Source organism: Crassostrea angulata, chromosome 4 (assembly GCF_025612915.1).
Source record: "Crassostrea angulata isolate pt1a10 chromosome 4, ASM2561291v2, whole genome shotgun sequence".
NCBI classification, from domain to species: domain Eukaryota; kingdom Metazoa; phylum Mollusca; class Bivalvia; order Ostreida; family Ostreidae; genus Magallana; species Magallana angulata.
The window spans coordinates 26,753,371-26,773,385 of NC_069114.1; the positions used below are offsets into that span (position 1 = coordinate 26,753,371).

The 20,015-nt window shown below is 33.6% G+C and overlaps 1 protein-coding gene and 1 long non-coding RNA gene across 11 annotated transcripts in view; one reads left to right on the forward strand and one right to left on the reverse strand.

Annotated features, from left to right (window-relative positions):
* Window positions 1-20,015, forward strand: part of LOC128179583 (peripheral plasma membrane protein CASK-like) — an 81,454-nt gene that overhangs the window by 10,724 nt on the left and 50,715 nt on the right. For all 10 annotated transcript variants that reach the window (XM_052847028.1, XM_052847031.1, XM_052847030.1 and 7 more), the window contains 2 exons: window positions 13,332-13,444; window positions 14,570-14,675. In XM_052847028.1, coding sequence (XP_052702988.1) covers window positions 13,332-13,444; window positions 14,570-14,675 — 219 coding nt within the window. The remainder of the gene's footprint in view (window positions 1-13,331; window positions 13,445-14,569; window positions 14,676-20,015) is intronic.
* LOC128179584 (uncharacterized) lies at window positions 9,027-11,249 on the reverse strand. The gene is made up of 4 exons (XR_008243102.1): window positions 10,503-11,249; window positions 10,183-10,257; window positions 9,772-9,906; window positions 9,027-9,651 (listed from the first exon to the last, which is right to left on the reverse strand). It is a non-coding gene; the product is annotated as an uncharacterized LOC128179584 (long non-coding RNA).

Sequence of the window (20,015 nt, forward strand, 5' to 3'; positions counted from 1 at the left end):
GTACTTATCCTTATTGAATTGCTTCTGCAAATGACTTTAATATTAACAAATATAAAACATAATACCCAGTTACGGTACATGCTCCAGCGGTAACTATATGTTTTTGCTATTTTTCTAAGTCTCTCCCCCCCACCCCTCCCCTCTCTCTCTCTCTCTCTCTCTCTCTCTCTCTCTCTCTCTCTCTCTCTCTCTCTCTCTCTCCATGTTCTGTCTTGGAGTGATGGCCATAAAACAGTTTTAATGATAGGAGAACAGTTTCAATCTGCTGAAACATTCAGTCTCTCAGCACTGCAGGGTCAAACATTAGTGACTTCTGTGCATCAGGGCAAATCGTTGGAGAAAAAAACCACTGCTCGCTAAAAGGGATAAAGAAGCATGTTTTGGTTTTCTTGTTTTTTATATTGCCATTTGTAATTTCCCATGCAACTGAACACTCTTAGAGCCATCGCTTTAATGTCATATCATTTTTATATGACTTAAATATGCTCACACAAATATCCTTAATAGCAGAGCTAGTATCTCTTGATTTTGAAGATAAAAGAAAATAACAATTCCACAGATTGCATTCTTTTTGTGAAGGCCAGCAAATCAATTTGTAAAATGCTAAAATATTAATATCTTCTTTCCTATTGATACAAAGTGTGCCAGAAGCATATGGTCGGAAAATGGAAGGTCATATGTCCATGTAAATTTGCAGTTGGCTGGCTGAACGGTGTCTGGTCGTCTAAGGGGGAAAAAAAAATGTCTGCAGCAATATGGAATGGAAATATTATAAATACATTTCTCTAATGGCAGTCCCCTTCTCAAATCTTTCTCCCAGTCCTCTGGCACATGCTCTCTCAATATTGTGTGGGTAGCCATCACTGATGGCCATTTGTGTAAATGTCTGGTCTGATGATCCGAATGTTCCACTGGCATTTGGTTGGCAAATGGATGTGATAATCAGAAATCAGAACTAGAGGATATATCACCATCGATGACCTGAGATATTGCATCATGGGAAACAAGTGTGGGTTTAATTTTTTTTCACCATAGTAATATACTTTGCTCCGTTAAGGTTGTATGGGACATCTGTCGATATTAATGTGGATTAAAGTACATTATAAATGGAATACTTTCACCGTTTTAGAAATTTCAAATTTTACAATACATGTATTCAACCAAAAAATAGCTTTTAAAAGTATTTGGAGAGGTAAAAATTGTAAAATGCCGAGCTGGATTCAAACTCATGACTTACAGTTTCATAGTAAACCCTCTGACCCACTGCGCTATGCAATGGGAAAGAAACTACTTAATATATGATTACACTTCATTTTATTGTTTACATTGTATTTCGATAAACAAATTATGTCACATCATGGAAGTGTCCCATACCACCTCAAATGTAATGTACCATGGTACATATTATTTTTTTCAGTTTTCTTTAAAAGGCTTTGAAAGTCACATTTTTTTATGACTACATTTTACTCTTGATTGGCAAATGTACTTTCAAATGTTAAATATGAAATAATTTAAGGCCACAAGCCAATGTACACACATATAACAACCATCCCCCCTCTCCAAGTTTTTTCTGTCTGAATTTTTTTTTTTATCTGAAATCCTTATTTTATCTTTTATAGCCATGTTAAAACAACAGTGACAAAGATCTTTTCTGGGAGAGATCAAAAGTTCATTGTTTGATCACGTCCAAGATGAATCTTGATGGAATTAATGATTCCTGTGTAAGGCTAATTTTGTGTGCCAATGACCATCTTACCATTGATTGGGTTAGCCCTGAATTATTGTCTTTCCTGAGCGTCATCTCCAGATGGTAATTGTTTATAGCAATTTATGCTCTCCTTGTAATTGTTTGGGAGTCAAAAAAAAAAAAAGAAAACACAAAACAGAAAAAAAACCTTGTCAAGTGGTTTTCTCCAGAGAGCCCAACTTCTCTCGTCTTATAATCATGTACGATACTTTTGTCACTTGGGGACAACTATCACTTTGTAAAATAGTTTTTATTTTGTCTAGCCAAAGTTTCTAAAGGATCTTTGCAAATAAAACAAAAAAAGTCATGAAACTGATGCTAGACATTAATTTGGGAGTAATGGACCAGACTCCAGGTTTGGCTCTATTAAACCATGTCAATACAGTTACAAATTGCTGCTTTGCAAGTCAAATAAAGTACAATTTTGTAATCTGGCGTTGCAAACAACAGTGAAAATTTAGCTGCATAGCAAGTGAAATTCAATATAAGGCTAATTTGCAATTCACTTCAGGAAATACGGTTTCACAGACTACCAGCAATAATTTTTAAACTAATGGAGTTTCCATAGAGAATTGATTCGCCCATGCATGTGTGTATTGAAATGATGTACCGGTAGAATTTAATAGAGATAAGTCTCAGATAGAATTCAAACCAGGATCTGCATGTATCTAATTCAAGACAGCTTAAGAAAATAATTATGCATGTAGTGTATACAAACATAAAAAGATGGACATAGAGTTCTGACGTTGTACCGTATAAAGTTAATGAAACATTCCTGGTATCTGGTTTGCAGATTTTAATTACTGGAATGTCTGGAAGTTAGCTATTAAACTAACCAGCTATGAAACTTGACAAAGTCTGTCAATAATCTGCCCTTGCTTTTCTATGTCTACTAAAACTAAACCTATCATATAGGTCATATTGGTAGTATGATTGGCTTTGTTGTGACAAAGGGGAAAATGTCAACAAATTATAGCTTTGAATTTCTCATTCCAAGTTAGAACTGAGATTGCATCAAAACTAATAAAAGACCAGTGTTTTCTGCTTTAAAAAAAAATTTATAAACCGATAGCGCATCCTCATGTTTTCCACTTAAAATAGTTAAATATGCACTTTGATTATTGTTTGAAAACTGATAATTAAAGATTTATAAATTTACAAGAACTCTTACATAAAGAGCATTTTTGTGCTGCTAAAGCGATTCTGTTCTTTGATATAAGATATGATATAAACTGCTTACTGTAGTTTTTGAAATATTTTGTCTCCAAATTGATTTGTCATAGACCAAGAAAAAATAATTAAATACTTCGTTTGCAAGCATTTTCCTTCATTTTAGTAATTTAAAGAGAATTTTTGATTATCTTTGAATGTTTTCCTTAGGTTATATTACTCAAAATGTACAAATAAATGCAAAGTGATTTTTCTGCATGTCCAAAAAAATATTTTTCCTTGATGTTAAGAGGATCCTCAAATGATGGCATTGGAACATGTTTATAATAATGATGAATAAATTCTAGCTGATTGCATCATATCACTGTTGCTTTGTGACCAAAAACATTTATTCTAAAGTATGAAACCAACCAATATTCACATGCATTGATCATCATAGTGCCATGTTCGTGAGTGCCATGAATATTATATTTTCATTATTTCTAGACTAGTATATGATTCCTCTGTGAGGGGAAAAATGGCAGAACTCCAGTCTTTCTCATGCTCTTGATTATTAATTGATAACTCGAATGCAACAGCCAAGAAACAATACAGTCCTGGCACATACAGCTCTCATACATGATAACGCAGTTAATATCTTATGATTATTTGTTTGAAAAAAAGGAGGAAGCTGCATTTGCTATCTCAGCCTCAATGAACTGTCATATTCCTGTATTTTGAGATTAAAGAGAAGAGAGGCTCTGAAGTCTTTGAAAATTTTTTCTTAAATCTTTTTGGTTTCTGTCGGCAGACAAGAATATTTAATACTTTAATTTAAACCTGCATGTACAAGTTTTGTGTAGAAGTTAACGAATTCTTTCACATATATTGGTCACATAACATATTTTAAGAATATATATGTATGTAGTTGTATTGATTTTGGGGAATTTTAGAAATGCAATTCAAGTGCTTCAAATTTATAAATCCTGTATAGCAACAAAATTTTGGATTGAAGTGAATTTGATCCATGATCAATGGAAGAGATAATTAACCTGAAATAAGGATACAACAATTTTGGCAAAACTTGGTACATATGCAGATTTAAATCTAGTACAATATTCTCCAATTTTTGTTTAAATATTTTAAAGGAAAATATAGTTATAAAATGAATTCAGGAGGTGTCAAAGCTGAACATGATGTAATTTTTGAAATATTTTTATCATGATTTTTATCTTGGATTACTGAACTACGGTATTAACATTTCTAAATAGGTGAAAATGGCATAGAGTTCTCCTATAAGGGAGATCAACCAGCTCTAAATTGTTCATTAGATAATTACCTAGGAGAATTCTCCTTCGCATTTCTGGTCAGGGATTGTGGGTACTTGTTACCGCATATGACATGTTAAGAGGACCAGCCAGCAGAGAAAGCTGGAGTATATATCTACCGTAGTAATATTCCCAACAGAATATGCATTTTGTAGAATTACGGGGATGTATATGCAAAAAAAAAACCCATTCAAAGCTGATCTTGGTTTTCAAAGACAAAGGCATTTGATTATTAATATAAAAATGAGGAGTTGAATGCACTGTTAAGAAGGAAATTGTCCATGTTAGTCATTTTGCACTGGTTGCATAATGAAATTACTTACAGCTCAAGAGACCTCAGGGCTGCCATTCCAATGTTATAAAGTGTTTGCAGACACGGCCCATACTGTTATTAGATCAATGTTATTATTTAGCCCCATTACAAAGAATAAAAAAAAGCCATGGATCGGCCCTGCTGCCGCCCAGGAAGCAGCTTGGTCAGTTTGAGGGATTGTGGGAAGCTTCCCAGCCCCTGTCCTTGCTCAAGACATCTTGGAAATTTGTTTGGGTTAGTATGTGTTACGTTTTTTTGTTGTGTCTCCTGATTTAGTGCTTGGATTATTTAGTCCTATGGGACTCTGAAACAGTGGGAGAGTTTAACATGTAGGAAAATTTGACTGTGTTTCGGAAAAGCTTGGTTGATTTTCAGTCGAATACTCAAGGGGTAGGAAATATATGTGTTATTTCAAACCTAGCTCTCAACAATTTCATTAATGTGGCTTTATTGTGAGGCATTTCTTTGTAGTGTATTCTACAAACATCTTGATATTGCATGATAATCTGTCAATGCCTCAAATCGGGAGACTGAAAGGTTTTCAAGTTTTATGCAGTTTTAATGATTACATGACTGTTTGTGTCAGTTTCATGTGCGAAGATCCCATTCTTGGGTAATATTAAGGGTATTCTATTCGACCTTGGAACTCTTGTCAAGGTAGGAATTCATACCAGCCGAACAGGGAAATTTATGATCATTTTTGCCTTTCCCAAAAATTGCAAGGGCTTTGTCCAGTTTTTGGGTTTTAAAAATCTGAATTCAATGGCATGTTGTAATTAATGGCATGCCAAACATTCTAAGTTTTCATGAATTGTAATATTTGAAAAGTCTTTTCATTCAAGGACAGGATTGAAAACTCTATAAATCTATGATATCCATTATCCATGAAAAAAGGCTTGTGATGGTAAAGACCAAATCCTCACTTCACCATAAAGTTTTGGCCTAAGTAATTTTTTATCAGCTGACAGCTTTTGATTGAAGCAATTTTCCATGCTGGCACAAAAATGGACCAGGAAATGGTCTATTGGATAAAGCTCCAGTGAAAAATGGACTTTTAGTTGCTGAAAATCTAATGTGTCAGCCAGGTGGTCTCTTGATGGCAAAAAGATGTCAGCATCAGTTTTGCTTCACCATTAATAAATCACATTGACTGTTCAGTGTTGGGGATAATGAAGAGACATAGTGTCAAAGCGGAAGAACCCTAGCCAATATATGGTTCAATAAGTTACCATCAGTTTACCCCCTACGTCTAAGTTACTGTTTTATGGAGTCCAAACAATTTTATAGATTACAAAAGAGACTTATGAATTGATTTCCATTTTTAAGGTCTGTTCAGTTGTACAATTGTCAAAAACATGTTCAAAGTCAAAACCCCCCAAAACTAATTTGTACCTCAAAATTGATTTATTATAATAAGATATTGTTAATCTGAGTGACATTTGATATCTTGGATACTGCAAGATCTTGAGTCTTGATCGTCAATTTAAGCCTTTCCTTGCTAGTTTTAGTGATTGTTCTTTCATTAGATTGTATTTCTGTACGTGATTTCTAAATTGTCCATATGCCTCTTCCATATGAATGTGATTTACAACATCCAATATTGTGGAATCTTGGAGATATCCATTTTTCTGATGCTCTTTATTTTGGTTTTGCACAATGCAGATGGAAAACATCAAATTTTGTTGAATCGCAATGCTTGCAAGTTTTTAGACAGTCATCTATTTGTTAGATTGATCTGCATCTTTTTTGTGAACTAATTCAATCAAAATGTCCACAATTCTTCTTGTACATTGACAGCATACAATCCTGTTGAATTTATTCCTTTTTTAAACTTGCTTGTTTCAGGGATAGTCCATCTGTCAGACACTCTTCCTTTTATAGCTTTAGAGAATTGACAAATTGAGTATATACATCCAATCTTGTAAAATCAGAACTATATACTGAAAGTCCATTTGTCACACTGCCTTTCCTTGGTCTCGAGATCTCAGTATGCATTAAGCTCGTCCCTCCAAAACTGTCAGGTACAATTCAAATCGCAAACCTTTGCTAAGGGAAATCCTCTAAATCTGGAAGCAGATGAGATGCGGCAAAGTTTTGGGAATGGCCAACATGTAGTGATTGATTAGCCAGTAATTGAAAACAACTGATGATCGAGTTTTGATCGATCAGTTGTAACGATGAACACAGTCTTGTGTCATTGGTATATCATTGTGTTTTAAGGTATTATTTTGTAGGTGTAATGCTGGTAGGTCCAAAATGAAGGATGTTGCTAATTTTGGATTCAAGTTTCACCTTTGAAAACTATTGGGTAATACAATGTATATTTATTGGCATGTAGTTCTTATCGAGAAGGTGAATTCATTTTAAAGAAGGAGTTTGTGATACATATGCATTGATCTGCATATATATATATATTTTGGCAAATTTTCCTAATTGAAACAAACCAGAAAAGTCATTCATGTCCATCATCAGAAACCAACAGTTGGTCTTGAGAATGAACATAGGTTTTCATTCAGAAGAAACATTTGGAATGTTGGAAGATTTTTTAAAATACAAGAATTCTTAATACATGTACCAATACTTGTATTCACAATGCATAAAAAAAGATAATCAATTTTTGCTCTGAGAAATATTAAGTATGAGATGACGATACTATGTTACTTAATGGGGGAGTTTGAGCACTTAATGAAAATTAAGGGATACATGTTATATAGTTCATTTACCCCTATTTATTGAAATGCCTCAGATGGGAATGTATAAGTTGATTATTTAGGAATATCTATCGAGTGGATTGACTTTACTATTGCTGCATTAAAAGACATATAGTCAGTCTGTCGAGTTATTGCTCTGTTAACTATACACAGACTTAAGGAGGACTGGGAGCTCTATGGTCATTTGATGCCTGCCTCAGTGAATGGGTACTTTGGTAATGCCACAGTGATATTGTTGACCTTAGCACTCATCTCTATTAATTAACACAAAGCTGATGAGAAGGAATGCTCCATTACATCGGAGGGACTTTGAGCAACAGCCTCAGTGCCTTATTGCAGGATCAATACATGTGGTTAGGTTAAGGCCTATTTCACTCTATGTTTTTGGGTACCATAATAAAAACAGATGCAGCAGATGTTTTGTATTTATGGTGTGAATGAAATTAATTTGATTTCATCAATTAAAGAGCAAGTAATACATGTACCAGTACTGAACTGAATTTGGTGTATAATTATTTATTGCTCTTCAATTAATAAAAAAACCTGATAAGACATTGTGAGCTGGTAAATACCTTCTTATAACATTGTGTTCTTCTACTCAACATCCTATCCCATACAAAAAAAAAGCACTAAAAAGTTATACCTATGAGCCCTTAAAAAAGTTACAAAAAAGTCATAACTAAGTTAGCACAATTTGGAACCATCTGATCAATTATGGTTCCAAATTAGCATCAAAAAGTTATACCTATATTGTAACTTTTTGCTCAAGTACAAAAAAGTCATAACTAGAGTGTAACTATTGACAATTTATTTTTTTCATAAAAATAAATAGGTATAAAAAAGTTATCAAAAAGTTATAATAAAGTTATCATTTAGGTACAAAAAAGTTACAAATTAAAGTTACAGAAAAGTTATCATTTAGGTACAAAAAAGTTATACATATAGGTATAGTAAAGTTATCATTTAGGTACAGAAAAGTTATAGATGTAGGTACAGAAAAGTTATACATATAGTTACAGAAAAGTTATCATTTAGGTACAGAAAAGTTATACGTATAGTTACAGAAAAGTTATCATTTAGGTACAGAAAAGTTATAGACGTAGGTACAGAAAAGTTATACATATAGTTACAGAAAAGTTATCATTTAGGTACAGAAAAGTTATAGATGTAGGTACAGAAAAGTTATACATATAGTTACAGAAAAGTTATCATTTAGGTACAGAAAAGTTATAGATGTAGGTACAGAAAAGTTATACATATAGTTACAGAAAAGTTATCATTTAGGTACAGAAAAGTTATAGATGTAGGTACAGAAAAGTTATACATAAAGTTACAGAAAAGTTATTGTTTAGGTACAGAAAAGTTATAGATGTAGGTACAAAAAAGTTATCATTTAAGTACAGAAAAGTTACACAGAAAAATTACAGATGTAGGCAAAAAATATCTATCTGTATCATAAACTTCAGATAAAAAAAACCCCAGGTACATGTACAGGTGTTATACTGATGAAAAAAAAGTCCCTAATGTTGACATGAACTTTTCATCAAATTGTTTTTGCTCTTGAATGGGAATTTAAAATCATATCTGTTCATGTGAGCAGAAGAACACAAGTCAATGTTTATGTTAATCAATATGTTTACTGAATTATATTTACATCTAATGAGTATGCTTTCTTCCATTTCTTATGGAAACTTATAGTTAACGCCTTGTTTAACGATTGGTCGAAACCTATAATGACCTTAGAAAATTCATTGAAATAATCAGGATATCAATGCAGACTCACATTCCCATTGAAGACAATTTGGCTGTTTCTTTTAGCTAACGTACTGATGCACATTAAAAATAATATAGTAAATTAAACTTACTCTTTACAAACAATTTATTAATTTGTTAAAAGAAAGATGTAAATATAAACAATACAACTTTCTTTGACGATTCATGCAGGTAATGAAGGGAGCAATGATTGCAGAAAAAATTTACATAACTCGCTAATGCGGGTAATGTATTTTTTCTGCAATGTTGCTACATTCATATCCCGCATATGTCACCAAAAAAGCATTTTATTGTTTACATAATTATCTCAAATCATTACAGACCCTATATGCAAGTTTTTTAAATAAAGCAATAATCTAACATAAAACCATTTGGGATTACATGTGTGTCTAATGTTCTTGCTAAATTTGAATAGAAAGTTTGAAAAACATTATTTTGTAAACCAAAATTTGACCAAAACCTTCATAATTAAAGCATGTTTTAGGTTAAATTCCTAACATATACTAGCATGATTTTGTTCCAAACATACTAGTATGATTTTTAAAACAGTCCTGGTTCTAGATGATACCAATGACCTGCAGTAATTTATCAGCAAACAACTGGATCTGTTTCTTGAATCTGTTGAACTTCCTAAAATGTATAAAAAAGAATGTTTCATTATGGCAATTTCTTACTACATGTACTTTCATTGTAACTGTTAAAATCCTTAACAACTACCTTATACTTAAAACAGAAAATTATATAGCATACCAAGTTGAATATAAATGTGACCAGCACCTGGAAGGTGAAAACTGGTTTCTGTTTACATGGCTGCATGTATTTCTATGGGAACGGTTGCTCTTGCATATGATCTCTTTCATAGTATTATCCTCGTCCTCCATTAATCTAAAAGAAGGCAATAATATTTAAAACATGATACTGTTTGACAATTTTCAATATATGTAGCATAAATTATTATTAAATATCAGTAAAACTTTTCAATTCTCTGTTGACCTAGTAACCCCCCCCCCCCCCCCTCTAAAAAAAAGTCAACATTGATACAGCATGCAGTTGCCATTATATTCTCAGATTTACAATAATTCATTTACTAAAAGATATACATTATATATGGTTAAAAATTTAAAATCTGTATATCTTTACTTGATAAACACACACACTTACTTTTTTCATCTTGTATTAATGATGTATCTTCAATCTGGTGTACAGTCTGCTAGCTGGACTTGGTTGGGATTTTTTCTGCAATACAATGATACTCTTTTTAAAAGAGTCGGCCATAATTTGATTACATATAGAATGTACATCACTAGATATACATGGCTGCATAGACTTTGATATAGATGATAAAATCATGCACTTCTTATTAGAATTGTAGAAATATTCCAAATGTTATTCATTTCTAAGTGCAAAGCAATAATATAGAAATTGAGATAAGCAAACACGAATGAATTATTTAAAATGACTTGTTTGTACATCAGACTTACCCTGAATGGAAATGGTCATCCACAACTAAAGCCATATCATCCAGGTCTTAAGCATGTCTATCTTTATGAAACCACTGCTTGCAGTTTCATTACTACATACAACACGCTGTGATTCTGCATATTTCTTGAAAAAATCAGGAAAATCTTCACAACAACTCCTGTCTTCTTTGCCCATTTCAAAATTTGATGGCGGAATGGCAATTGTCCAATCAGAATTCACGAAAGTCAAAGTTTGAAATTTTGGCCAATCACGATACAGCCACGATTAATACCGGGATAAATCTTTAAAATTTATTTTGGTTAAAAAACAATATAATTTACTTAATATTATCTTAAGAATTCTGCATTTAATTGAAACAAATTTTAGTAATATTTTCTTTCCTTACAACCTGTTAGTTTATTAACCGATCATCAAAACTGGGCATTTCCGGTCTCAAGAGCCGCCATTTTGAATAATTTGAGGGAATTTTAAAAACTAAATCAATTTAAATACCAATGCATTTTTACAATTGATGAATATGTAAAACCAAAAATTATAACACCTTTTTTAAATAAAACATGTTTCCCAAAGTTTATAACACAGTTCTCATAGCTATGTGCTGTTATAAATTACGATGAGAGATAGGCTTGTACTGGGAAAACATACAGATGGAAATAGCAGTACTGTTCTTTGTTAACAGCATGTCTATTAATGAAATATGTGAATAAATATGATGAACCCATCTCATAATAACAAACAATGCTACCACCCCTCCCCAGCCCCCCCCCCCCCCCCCCTTTCTTCGCATGCATTCGATGTCGTGGGAAAATTCTGAATCAATTTCTAGAAATCTACTCTATTCCTTTCTTCATGGGGTAGGCCATGAAAAGTTGGAAATTTTTTCAGTGATAATATAAAGTTGATGCTACCCCTTAGTATTTAACAGTGTTTAAACGAAATCGTAATATGTCTAATGATGTTCAAGAGACCGATAACAAAATAATGCTTGCAGGAGCAAAATAAAAAATGTCTGCTGGTCAAAACACACACATCAACTTTTTATCTTAAACAAACATCAGTGTCATCACAGCACGGACTAAGCATGACCTCTTTAGACACCCTTTACTGTTAACCTGGGATGTGTGTGCGTTCAGGCGGAAAGTGATTTCCTGTTTCTGCCTTATAAAAACAATAAAATTTTGGACAGGTGTTTGTGTTGCAATTGATGGACTGGATACCCGTTATAATGGTTATGTCATTGTTTTCAAACAAATCTTAGTGATTTCACTACCCAGTGTGTGATCAACCTACATCTACCCCCCCCCCCCCCCCCCCACTTATCGTGATTTTTAAAAAAAACAAAGATATAACGATATTTTATATTAGTTTTTAGATTTATTGTGATAAAAGTCTACTTTAGACTTGAACCTCTTGGATAAGATACTCTTAAATTTTTAGTGTAAAAATGACAAAGTCCAAACACATTCACAAATTGACTAAGTTCAATGTAGGTACATTTTAGTTATACTGAAAAGTTTCTAAGTTCAATGTAGGTACATTTCAGTTATACTGAACATTTTCTAAGTTCAATGTAGGTACATTTCAGTTATACTGAAAAGTTTCTAAGTTCAATGTAGGTACATTTTAGTTATACTGAAAAGTTTCTAAGTTCAATGTAGGTACATTTTAGTTATACTAAGAAATTTCTAAGTTCCATGTAGGTACATTTTAGTTATAGGGCAAAAAGTTTAAGTCCAATCTAGGTACAAAAAAGTTATAACTTTTATGTGCCTAAATCTTAGGTACATAAAAGTTACACTTTAGTTACAGAAAAGTTATGACTAAGTGTAACTTTTTTTTGTATGGGATGTTTGTTAATACTGGTACTTAAAAAACCTGCACTTATTCATAAATTATTTCAATTTTCATTTGCCCCAAACCAATAAAACTGGATTGAACTAAAGGTTTTCTTTGCATGTGTCTGCCTGTCTGTCACTAGGTCCCAATTTTGATTCCACATTTCAATGCACTTTTGGGAAATGGCCTGGGCCTAGTGTTACCCCTATATATCTTTCTTTCACAACTGAATTCAAGAATCATTGTAGCTATGCGGCAAGACATGAGCAGACTTTTGATGTGTACATAATATTGCTTTATATTGATGGTTGTTTATGGATCAATTTTTGCCAAAATTTGCCCACTGCCAGCAAAGTTATGACCCTTTGAATTTTGAAACTAATCATTTATTATCTATCAAACACATCAGATTTCTGTTAAGGTTAATTCTATACTTGCTTGGTATCTTCTCAGTGACAAGCTGATACTGTAGATCAAGGTTGACTAAAAACAGGTGTTCAAATTAATCAGTTTCAATGCTTTTTGTTGTTTTTTATGATGGGATTTATGCAATACTTAATCAATATAAACATTTGAGTTTATAATCATCATACCAACAGGGAACTTGTACCCATTACACCATACTCTTGAAATTCTTTGATGGCTAGTTACCGGTACTACATAGGAATTCTGAAATTTAAAGAATCATGGAGTATAAATCTACCTTGAGTCAATAGTTTAAAAATTTCCCTGAAATAATTCTATAAAATTATGAAACTTGGTAATACTGGTCCCATGCATGTATTGATACATGAACAGGTTCAAGAAATACAGCCACTACAAACAATTCAATTTCTCAATGGAAGGTGCATGAGGAATTGATTAAGTTCATCTTGAATGGACATATATAGTGAAATAACTTAATTTGTTATCAGGTTTTGCAGTAGAACCAGTGTTTTGATAGTTCCATGTATGGCTATACTCATTTAAAATCTCTTATCATTCCATTACAGAGGTCCATTCAGCGTAGTCAAGCGATGCATTCACCGGGAGACAAAGCAGCAGTTTGCTGTGAAGATTGTAGATGTTGCCAAATTCACCTCAAGTCCTGGCCTCAGTACAGAGGGTAAGTAAGGACCTCACAAAACCAGGGCAGTAAACACTAAACAGAGGTGTAAGGTACCAACCTAGTGTTCATACCTCAGTACAAAGGGTAAGTAAAGACCTCACAAACCAAGGCAATAAACACTAAACAGAGGTGTAAGGTACCAACCTAGTGTTCATACCTCAGTATAGAGGGTAAGGAAGGATCTCACAAAATCAGGACAGTAAACACTAACAGAGGTGTAAGGTACCAACCTAGTGTTCATGCCTCATTACAGAGGGTAAGTAAGGACCTCACAAAATCAGGGCAATAAACACTAAACAGAGGTGTAAGGTACCAGCCCAGTGTTCATACCTCAGTACACAGGGTAAGTAAGGACCACACAAAATCAGGGCAGTAAACACTAAACAGAGGTGTAAGGTACCTACCTAGTGTTCATACCTCAGTACAGAGGGTAAGTAAGGACCTCATAAAACCAGGGCAATTAACACTAAACAGAGGTTGTAAGGTAACCACCTAGTGTTCATACCTCAGTACAGAGGGTAAGTAAGGACCTCATAAAACCAGGGCAATTAACACTAAACAGAGGTTGTAAGGTAACCACCTAGTGTTCATACCTCAGTACAGAGGGTAAGTAAGGACCTCACAAAACCAGGGCAATTAACACTAAACAGAGGTTGTAAGGTAACCACCTAGTGTTCATACCTCAGTACAGAGAGAAAGTAAGGACCTCACAAAATCAGAGCAGTAAACACTTAGCAGAGGTTGTAAGGTAACCATCTAGTGTTCATACCTCAGTACAGAGGGTAAGGAAGGAAAATACAAAACAAAGTGAACATAAGTGCAAGTTAATCTCCTATGTGTAGTGTTCACACCTCATTATTATAAAGAGAGTAGGTAAATACTTACAAGTTAAAAGCACAGTAAATAGAGGGGGAAATTGATCTCCTAATGTTCACACCTCATTATAGAGGTTAAGTAAGGAACTCACAGTCACAAGAATAAAGGCATGAACAGAAGTGTACAGTAATCTGACAGGCCATGCAAATTAATGCTCATTTATGTAAATGATCAGTTTTAGATATTCTCCATTAAAAATATAAAGAACATTTATTTGAAAATTATTATTTTTTATCATTGTTCTAGACCTGAAGAGGGAAGCCAGTATATGCCACATGCTGAAGCATCCTCACATTGTGGAACTACTGGAAACCTACAGCTCAGATGGCATGCTGTACATGGTGTTTGAATAGTAAGTTCAGAGCACCAGAGACCTTCATTGCAAAAATAGGGGTACAATGCAAACAGCTTGTCCATCTGTCTATCTGCCATGCCATCTGTTTGAAGAACAGAGCTTTGTTTTTGAAAATAACCATTTTGTTCCCCATCGGCTTTTAGCTCACCTGAACCAAAGATTCAAGTGTTGTCCGTCGTCCGTCTGTCTGTCAGTCTGTATGTAAACTTTTCACATTTTTGACTTCTTTTCTAGAACCACTGGGTCAAATGTAACCAACTTGGTACAAAACATTCTAATGGAAAGGGGAACCTTAATTGTTGAAATAAAAGGCAAAACCCTTTTGACAAGGGAGATAATTGCGAAACAGTAAAAAAGGGCGTGTGTCTTGAAAAATCTTCTGAAGAACCACTTCATCAGAAATGCTAATATTTACACCAAAGCTTGTATACAAAGTGATGATTCTGAATTGTTAAATTCGTGACCCTTAGTACCCATGGACTGATACCAAGGCCCTGAGAGGGGTTCAAAGTTTAACATTGAAAGTATAGAGGGAAAATGTTTAAAAATCTTCTCAACAACTACAATGCTACAACTTGTTTGATTATTATGCAAGTATTCTAAGATAGTGTAGATTCTTAATTGTTGAAATATTGAGGGAAAATGTAAAAAAAAGAAACTGAAATAGAATGATACCAGGAATTTTTGTTCAGGTGAGTAATGTGGCCCATGGGCCTCATGTTTATTTTAGATTCTTCACATGAATTTTGATTGTAAATTTCTTAATTTCCATAAGCAATCAAGCCAAATAAACCAATAAATATGATAAACTTTTTCAGATCACCATTAATATTTAGCTTTACATAGCAGTATTACCCTTTTTGAAAACTAATTTAGGATGCTTTGAAAATGTGGCCTAATTTTTTAAAAAATCTTTTTCATTCATGAATGTTATAGCTGCTAATTTAAAATGATATACATGTATTTATGAATGGTACTAATACAAAGCCATAGTCATAGATATGTTTTTCTAATGAAATCATTGTGATATTACTTCTAACCAATACGTGAGTTAGATGCAGCTATGATGAATGCATTGAATGGAACGTTACGTTACTATACGGACAGCTTTGCTTCTCACTTGATCTAATGATCTGCACACATCAAGCTGATGGGGTCCGGATCTGGTTACTTTAGTAATAATCATGTATTTATTCCCTCTGCAGCGTAAATGATCCTTTTCATTACATGTAATGTGTATTGATGCCAAGGAGAACAAGGGGATTGTGCAATTCTTTTGTGTTGGGTTTATTTTATTTGATCACTGACAAATGAAAGCCGAGATAACAAAGATTCAGATATTTGTTACATTTTCTTTTTTTTTAATCAGAGTTCACTTAAGCATATTTGTGTAACAGTTTTTTTTATACCAAGCTTGTACCCATCAAAAGGGCTAATCACAGGGATCCGCAGTTAGAGTCTCGTAAAAATTACATGAGTAACATCTAATAACGGATGATTAACTATTCCAAGGACTTCTGACTTCTCATTGGCTTTGGTAGAAATAACAGGGAGATGAATCAAAGTCAAACTTCAAAAGACTCCCACGAAACGATCACATCGCATGTTCTGTATTTTGTTGAAGAAGGTAATTAAGAACCATAGATGTTGAATCAAGAAAAGTAACTCTGTCTTCTTCATCCACTGAGAAGGGTTGTCCTTCTTTTCAAAGCCAAGACACTCAAATAAACTCTTTGTATTAGTTAATAACCAATCCATAGGACTGTGAATATTTATGACTTTATCATATTAAGTTCTTTTGTAAAATGCAGCCAAAGGGTTTCCCTTTTTCTTAGAGTCTGTCTGCAACTTTGAACTAAAGCTTGCATGCACGTAATCTTCTGATTTGAAAGGAGAACAAGAGATGCATGCACTTTATTTTTGGTTGAAAGGTCTATATTATTGGGGTTCTGGTCAATTACGGTATGCTTGCCAAATTTGCTTACAAGGGACGTTTTCACTGTTGCATATAAAACACCTTTTAAAAAACATTTCTAGTTTTGTTGGATCATGATCAATTGAAATTTAGTTGAAATACCAATGTATGAAACAATACAATTATATATATCCAAGATTTTGGATTAAAAAAAATGCTACCAGTAACCACTGATTAAGCACTGGTAGACATAAAGGCTTGTTGGAACATGAATGATGCTGAAATGAATTCCTCTTAAATGATGCATATCATAATTACATAACATTGATATTTGATAATCTCATAAATTCATTTCTCTCTTGACAGTTTTGAATTTAATGATTTAAAAAAAAAATTGAAGGGACTTGAAAATCTCTTTTATTGAATAGAGATTGAAATGAAACAAATGGTGTGGATAATTTTTGTAACCGAAAGTCGTCTTTTATTATAATTTTCAATTTGCAAAATTGAAGTAGGAGGTTGATTTTGTTACTCTGTTAAAAATATGAATTGTCTTCATTGGATATTGACAAATTGCAATATCATTATGGTTTCTGAGATCAAGAAATAATTATATACACAACTACCATATACCTCAGTTAATGAAGCTAGGAGTGAAGAGAGAAGACAATCTTATTTGTTTCCGCTGATCTCTTTAGGTTTGATTCCATAGTGTGTAATTTCGGTGAATTGAAGCGGCATATTGACGTATAACAGAACAACCTGGAGCTCATTAAGCTCTAGTGGCGGAGATTATAGAGTCATGAAGCGACAATTTGCCTCTGCTTTATGCATTATGAATGTGAAGCCGCAAAACACATCCCAGTATTACACAATAACTGTTCTGCACAAGACGCAGCTTTTTATCTCGCAATTCGTGTTTGTCAAAATGTTTTAGAAAGTTAATTTCATTTGAAAAATTAATGTTAATGTAATTTGCAAAAGGGCATCAGTAGGCCGGAGTTTTAATAGACTTTATGTTACTCCGAGCCAAAATGTTTGGCTTTCATGCATTATGTACACATTGCATCTAATGAAAAGCGAGAGGGTGAAAAAAATGAATTAATCAAACATCGAAAAAGCTATGTTCTCTCGATTTATTTATTTTTATTTGTTAATACGGTTATTTTCTATGTTAATTATCTACCTGTCGATTTGTGGGTCATTGTCATGGAATCAACGAAGCAGTTGATCACTTAGTTTTACATTAGCTAAATCAATTTTATCTCATTGCAAAAACTCAGGTCTTTCAAATAAATAACATGCTATAGGAAGTAGATGCCTCAGATGTTGTCTTCCAGCTGACAGATACTAATTTATTTATGGTAACTGGGAAATTGCAGAAGCAATTAAAGCAAATAGCAAGCAATTAAAAGAAATACTGAAGAAAACATTCCATTTTAAAATGAACGTTAGTTTTGTTCTATCCTTAGAAACTAGAAATTTTAATAAGGTGACGTAACTCACTTGATAACAGAAAGGTTTTTAGCTTTAATTATCATCAGAAGCAACCTCTGGCTTTCTAACTAAAACCATGATGAATTATCATTTGAAAATAAACTCTGATACTATATGATCCACCACGATCCACAAGCACTTTTAATTACATAATGATCTTTCTCTTGAGGGTTAATGCTTAGTAAAAAGGTGGATTAGGTACACACGATAAACAAGCATATAACATATTATCTCCCCTCTACTGATAAGGATAGCATTGTTATTGATTCGCTGTATGCTCAGGTTTTTGTTATAATGTTAGAATCCTTGGTGGTATTTGCCATTGGGGAAGGGGGAGAATATTTCCATGTTTTAGTGAGTTCTCAGCATTCTACGGTACTTCCTGCATTTATAAATAAAGGAATCCCCATCTGACACTAACTCTAACTTTTCTCATGAAGCAGCCAAACCCTAGATACAGTGACTGTGTGTTTAAGATTTCATCAAATAAAGGTCAAGGTCACAAGATGGACTCCATGTCAAGGTCAAATTAACCATAACAGTTTTCTTTGGATCTTTTCAAATGTTTATTGTACATGTAATGTAGGGCTTGGCATGTATTGCTTTTCAGTTTATGAATTATTTTTTAATCCTCTACGGAATGAAATGAAAGAGCCTCTTTCATGCAGTTTTCTTGGGTCAATAAAAAACACATTCTGTGTTTATCAAGTTTTTGCAGAGGTTTTACTAGTAACTAAATCGGGAGGTAAAATATGTGACATACATTGTTTGCAATCTGGAATCTGTCTTTGTCCTTTAGATCAATATGTTTAAATAAATATCCAATTGCAGCCATCAACCGTGTGCCTTCATGAAAGGTTAAAAGGGGTGAAACATTGATGTTGCTACACTGCATAGTGTGGTTGTGTACACTTTGAGGATGTTTGAGGATGCTTATGTGCAATGAGAAGACAATGATGCAGAGGGTGGGGTCATTTTCTTTGTGATCAATGATGGGAAGTTTATTTATGAACTCCCTTGTCGTTTCGTGAACAATATGGAAACCGTTAGTCAAGCAAGAATGGGATCTTATCATGGAAAAAATGAGAATAGTAATTGGAAATATGTTGAGCCTGATTTAACATTCATAAGCTGTCTATCCCCCTGATGCTTTTTTTGGAGGTAAGCCCAAAGAGTTTGGACAAAGTTGAAAAAAAGAAATTTCGTTATCTACTGCGATTGTGTTATATCTCGAGATCTGCATGGACCATTAAGTGTCATTAGAAAAAAAAAAAATCATACATAATTGAAAGACTTTAAGAAAAGTAAGAGAAAATCAATCGAACAATTGGGATGCACTAATTAATTTAGGAGGTGTGCAGCAGGACATGTCTGTATGCTTTGATTCATCGGAGGAAGTGTTAAGTTTCATGGGACAGGGAAGAGCTGCTAATCAGTCTCCGTGAGTTCTGGGGGGAATACGCAAAATTAGATTTTCCAAGGAGTTTAGGAGGAGGAGAAAGAGGCGATCTTAGTACAACAGCTAGAGCCAAGCATACACAAGACTATGGTATCATCTTCCTGCAGCCTAGGCATTTATAGTTTGTTGTGGTGATTGAGATCCTCCTCTTGAAAATGTTTTTTTGAGTTGTTGGAAGTGAACCCCGTTCAAGTGTCCCTGGTACATGCTGAAGACAAACTGACTGCTTTGGAAAGCGGTGAAATCAATGCGACAGAGTGATGAGGAGACCTCCCTGTGTCTTTTTTTTTATTTCCGTCTTTTTTTTCTTTATTTGGCACATCTCTATTGTTCTTCACTAAGCGCTGAGTAATCTAACTGATAACATGGATTTATCTAATCTCTCATAATTAGGAGGTGGGTATTATTTATTTTTTACTTTTCTTTTGTTTTTGTTTTTTGTTTTTTTGCCAGAAACCAATCTTTG